Source organism: Cryptomeria japonica, chromosome 1 (genome assembly GCF_030272615.1).
Source record: "Cryptomeria japonica chromosome 1, Sugi_1.0, whole genome shotgun sequence".
In the NCBI taxonomy this organism is placed as follows: domain Eukaryota; kingdom Viridiplantae; phylum Streptophyta; class Pinopsida; order Cupressales; family Cupressaceae; genus Cryptomeria; species Cryptomeria japonica.
The window spans coordinates 36066755-36072158 of record NC_081405.1 but is presented as its reverse complement, the minus strand read 5'-3'; the positions used below and the strand labels follow the sequence as shown (position 1 = coordinate 36072158).

At 40.6% G+C, this 5404-nt stretch overlaps 1 protein-coding gene across 1 annotated transcript; it reads right to left on the bottom strand.

Annotated features, from left to right (window-relative positions):
• LOC131856296 (UDP-glycosyltransferase 75C1-like) lies at positions 1–354 on the bottom strand. Its single transcript, XM_059207875.1, has one exon. The coding sequence runs from the start codon at positions 352–354 to the stop codon at positions 1–3; it is 354 nt and encodes a 117-aa protein (XP_059063858.1).
• Positions 355–5404: the final 5050 nt, after the last annotated feature.

Here is a 5404-nt window from a genome sequence, read left to right as displayed (position 1 = left end):
CTAATTTATGTGCATGGCCACAAGCTCCTGAGTAAGGTGAGAAAGGCTTGCATCAAAGACACCATCTGGCATCATATCCTTCCATTTCAGGCTATTTTTCCTCACCTCTGCAAATTCTCGCCCGTCCTCCATTGCCGATCTGACGCATCTCTCAATCTCCTGCATTGGCACAACCCCATCTTCGCCCTTCTTCATTCTACACCCTGTTTTCCAAATGTCTGCCACGCATTTGGCATTAGTGAGCTGATCCATCCAAACCTCTGCGGTGAGCATAGGAACGCCCGAGTAGAGAGCATCCAGGGTAGAATTCCAACCGCAGTGGCTCATAAAAGCCCCCACAGACGAATGCGACATCACTTCAAGCTGAGCACACCACTCCACTACCAAACCCCTTTCTTCGATCCTCTCTATAAATCCAGGAGGAATCAATGCACTGAGGTCATGGTGGCCCTAGGGAGGCCTAATGACCCATAAGAAGCTTTCCTGGCTTCTATCAAGCCCTGCTGCCAAGTCCCGGATTTGAACAGGACTGACATAAGTTATGCTCCCGAATGAAACATAATGAACCGAAAGAGTTGGTTTACTATCGAGCCATCTAATTGTTCCCTTCGATTCTTCCCAAGGGTCTGAGCCCGCTGCAACCCGAGTGTCCTCTGGATTACGCTGGTCCAGAAAAGATGAGGGTATAGAGGGACCAACTGTTATAACAGGCGCTCTCACTAATCTCTTTATGTACTCCAGTGCCTCTGTTTAGAGCTCCTCGAAGGAATTGACGAGAACCCAAGAAGCGTCAATTACCGATTCAAGATCTTCGAAGTAATCGAGCACTTTTCGGGCTTTGAGTTCTTGGTCCTGGTGAAAAGGCCCACGTAAATCCCCAATTTTGAATTCGCCCAAACACAGAACATCAATGGTTTCCGGGAGCTTCCTTTCCCCATCCCACCTCTCAACTGTAAAAACAACACGATTAAACAAAATTAATGAACCGGGAAAAATCTTCAAAGGGAAATTCGTTCAAACAAGATTCTGACTGGTTTCGAAGTGGTAATAAAGCGCGAAAACGGTGATCGACTGCGTCCAAAAGGTGTGGATAATGCTGAGCTTGGCTACAATTTTGGGGACCCAGGGAAGAAAGGAATCGTAGATGACACAGGAGATTGGATTAGGGGAGGCATTGAAACAGAGGAGGAGGGATTCGAGCCCATGTCCTATCATGGTGTTGTGCATATGGTGGAAGAGGATGTTGAACACAATGTACCAGGTTCTTGAAATCTTTTCTTTTTAACCAAGCTTGCAATACCGGCTATCGACCTAAATACTAAACAATCAAATTGATAAGATAAAAATGGATATCAAAAGAGGCAAACACACAAATGCATAACCCACAACACCAGATGTACGAGGAAAACTCAATATGGGAAAAACCTCAGTGAGAAATATTGTTGGAGTCTATTGCTCCAATCCAGCGTCACAATGAAACAACAAATTACAATGATTTAGGGAACCAATCCAAGGAGCACCAACCCCTGTTTATTTAGGGCACCAACTCAAGGAGCACCAACCCCTGCACTAAGCACCAACTCGATGTAATGTGATGAAATGCAATTTTAATACAGTGGTAACATCTAGTTGCAAATGAGTTCTGCAACACCTGATCAATTGATTTATGTCGGTTAACAACCTCCTCTTCTTCACTAGTTCTCACACTGTCGGTTATCAGATTACTCTCTCTGATCACTCATCGGTTACTTGCAACCTTTCTTCTCTTTCTCTCAGCCTCACACTTCACAGTGTCACTCTTGGATGCCTTCTTAACCAATCACTCCTCATCAGTTTGCTTGATTGTTAGAACTACAATAATTTGACGGTTACTCTGCCTCTACCAGTTCAACCTACTAACACACACTGTAAATTTCTGAGAATAAACTCTAAGGCAGATAATCTTTCTTCTTTCTCAGTATCTCTTCTCCCTCACACCTCACATCAAGCATCCACTCATTTCAGTCTCGAGCTGACATCTTAATCTTGTAGGGTTCCCGCCAAAGAAGCATTCAAACGGTGTCGTGTTAGGTTTAACCTTCACCAACTCGATCCGTATTAGATTTGATCCGATCTGATTTTCTAGAATGGTGATCTGCATCACACCAAATAGCACTACCATAACCTCGCTTTTCGATGTGCGTTTTTTTTATTTTAGGATGTCTATGACATGCTTTTCTGTATTTCTATGTCAAACGCCATTAATGGCTCGGTTGTTTCCTTAGACAAGTGGGTACAAAGATCAAATATTCTTGCAGGGTCAGTTCAATCATCTTGCCACCTTGTCTTCCTCAAGCCACAACATTCTGTGAGATTTTGCCAAGATCAAGAGGCAATGGAAAACACAAATAAGAGAGAGAAAATAGATGATAGGAATGAAATGTATTCTATCAAGAAAACACTAATCAACTGGATCATCAATCGTTCAATGAATGTCTGTACAAACAATGTAGATGAGTCTGCTTATATAGGCAAGGCTAGGGATATGTGAGCACACAAACATGAAATGTGTCTCAATAAGAAACAAGGGTAGGTAGGAAATAGGTGTGGGTAGGTAGGAGAAACAATATAATATTCCACATGAGGTGGATCACCCACTAAATGTGGAGTGTAACAACAAGATCACACCATAAAAGGGGGAAATTCTCCTACACACACTATCCCAATGTGGCACAAACACCCAAACGTCTCATACCCAAACTACTATGTAATGCATTTCCTAAGTAAACTTAAGTAAAGTGTAATAATAACCAAGATGAATAATTATTTACACCAACACCCCCCCTTAAGTGCAGCTTAGGGGAATGCACTTAAGTCTACAATGCAACTAAGCAATGCAAGATGGGTCCCGGCTATGAGGCCATGTTAGGTACCCATGTACAAATACAAATGCAATCTCCCACAAACAGAGAAAGAGAGAAAAACCCAATGGGCAAAAACTCACCCCCAAAAGAGAGATGAAGAAAGCACACAATGCTCTGAATGATGAATCTCCTGCAAAGATGGTCCAATGATGATGACCAAAATACCTCCCCATAAGGAAGAAAGAGAGCCAATGTTGCACCAATAATGTCAAAGTGTGACAAAACCAGGTACCAAGTCAATGACAAAGAATCACTCACTGCAACAAAATGAAGATCAGGCATGGAGACAACCTATTGTGAGCATCATCTGGATACTCAGAAATAGCAGAAATACCAGTACAATCCAAGTCTCACGGAAGCCATGCACAAATGTGTACAATATAAGTCTCAATTGGAGCCATGCACCAAGTCTCACAAGATATTCCTAATCTATGTATACAAGAGGATTACATCAAATAGTCAACAATAACAAGATACAAAGAGGTGTGACACTTTATGATAGTGCGAGTACAACATTGCTCAAGCAAGAGCATACATCATGTTAAAATATTTAAATGTGGAAACATTAAAATGATGCCACCAACAAAGAAGCCCTGTAGAATATTGCAGATGAAGATGCCTCCGAATGGAATTTCACCAAGAGATATAAATGAACAACTGAGCCCCCATAAAAGGATCATGTTGGCACTTTATACTTAGTGCATATACAATGGGCCACTTGCAAAACAAAGCAAAGTGGACTTCTGATTTCAACTTTACAACTTCTCAAAATGAGATCTAAGAGACTTCAACAAATACTACTGGTGATCTAAACTGAGATCCAAGCAAAATGCAAGTACCAAATATGCCAAAAATGGTTAAATATTGAAAGTACAATTTCTACTTAAAATTACTGCAAACAAATGGCAGATTATGAAAGTAGATAAAAAAATATGCACTTTCAAAAAAAACGGCACCTGAAAAGGAGTCCATATGAGCCCAAACGAAGCCTCCAAAATTGTAAAAATTGAGATTTCACGATTTCCAAAAAACTTGTATCTGAAAATCAAAAAAATCCTGCACCATTGTACAGATCACGAAATTCTACCCCCAAACAAAAAAAATTGCTCGAAAAAACGAGTCCGGATGAGTGAGATATCGCTATTTGACAATTCCCTGCAAAATTATAATTTCTGGAAAATTTTCGTCGTAGCTTCAAACTTCAAATGCCTCTAGATTTGACCTCCGAAGTCTGATTTGGATGAAACAAAAGGCAAAACTGACTTTCTTGGACCTTCTCAATCCAATGGTAACCTCAAATTTGACCCATCAAACTTCAATAATAACCTGCAATAGAAAACTCTAAAATACACAACTTCAAATAGCATCAAATTTCTCTCAATTAGCAAACCAATGACACTCTAATGGCTCTGATACCATGTGAAACATGGACCAGCTCTGATACCATGTGATATTTTTCCAAGATCAAGAGGCAATGGAAAGCACAAATAAGAGAGACAAAATAGATGATAGGAATAAACTGTATTCTATCAAGAAAATACTGATCAACTGGATCATCAATCGTTCAATGAATGTCCGTACAAACAATGTAGATGAGCCTGCTTATATAGGCAAGGCTAGGGATATATGAGCACACAAACATGACATGTGGCTCAATAAGAAACAAGGGTAGGTAGGAAATAGGTGTGGGTAGGTAGGAGAAACAATATAATATTCCACATGAGGTGGATCACCCATTGAATGTGGAGTGTAACAACAAGATCACACCATAAAAGGTGGAAATTCTCCTACACACACTATCCCAATGTGGCACAAACACCCAAGTGTCTCATACCCAAACTACTATGTAATGCATTTCCTAAGTAAACTTAAGTAAAGTGTAATAATATCCAAGATGAATAATTATTTACACCAACACATTCTGCCATCCTCCCATGCTTTGCGGGTTCTTCATTAAAGTTGACCTGCTTGTTGACTGTTACATCAATGAATACTTCACCGACCTCTGCATGATCACCACCTGGTTTCCACCTATCATCCTTGTCGACATCCACCTTGTTCGGCTTGCTATGTCGGTTTGACATCCTTCACTGACCAAGATTGACTACCGGTTCAACTCACCTTATCGATATAACCTAACTTCTCTGGTGGTCCTTCATACATGTTGACTTCTTCTTTGTCAGTGGATTAACTTGGCCTTCCATCAAACATGTTGGTCCTTCTACTAAGGCTATTTATCGGCATCATTAAACTTCTCTATCTATACTGGTTCACATCCTTCAGTTCTTCTTTTGCTTGCTTGCTTTGCCTTGTCGGTGGTTCTGCTTTACCGGTCAATGATGCATTTCATATGTATATGTAACATACATGTCTGCTTGCTTACACACATATGGATTGACATCATCATGTCTTACTTCACCGATACCAGTCATTACTACTTACTCACCAGTGACCATGCCAAACTAGTTGACATCAATGACAACCTAATGCCAATAATGCCA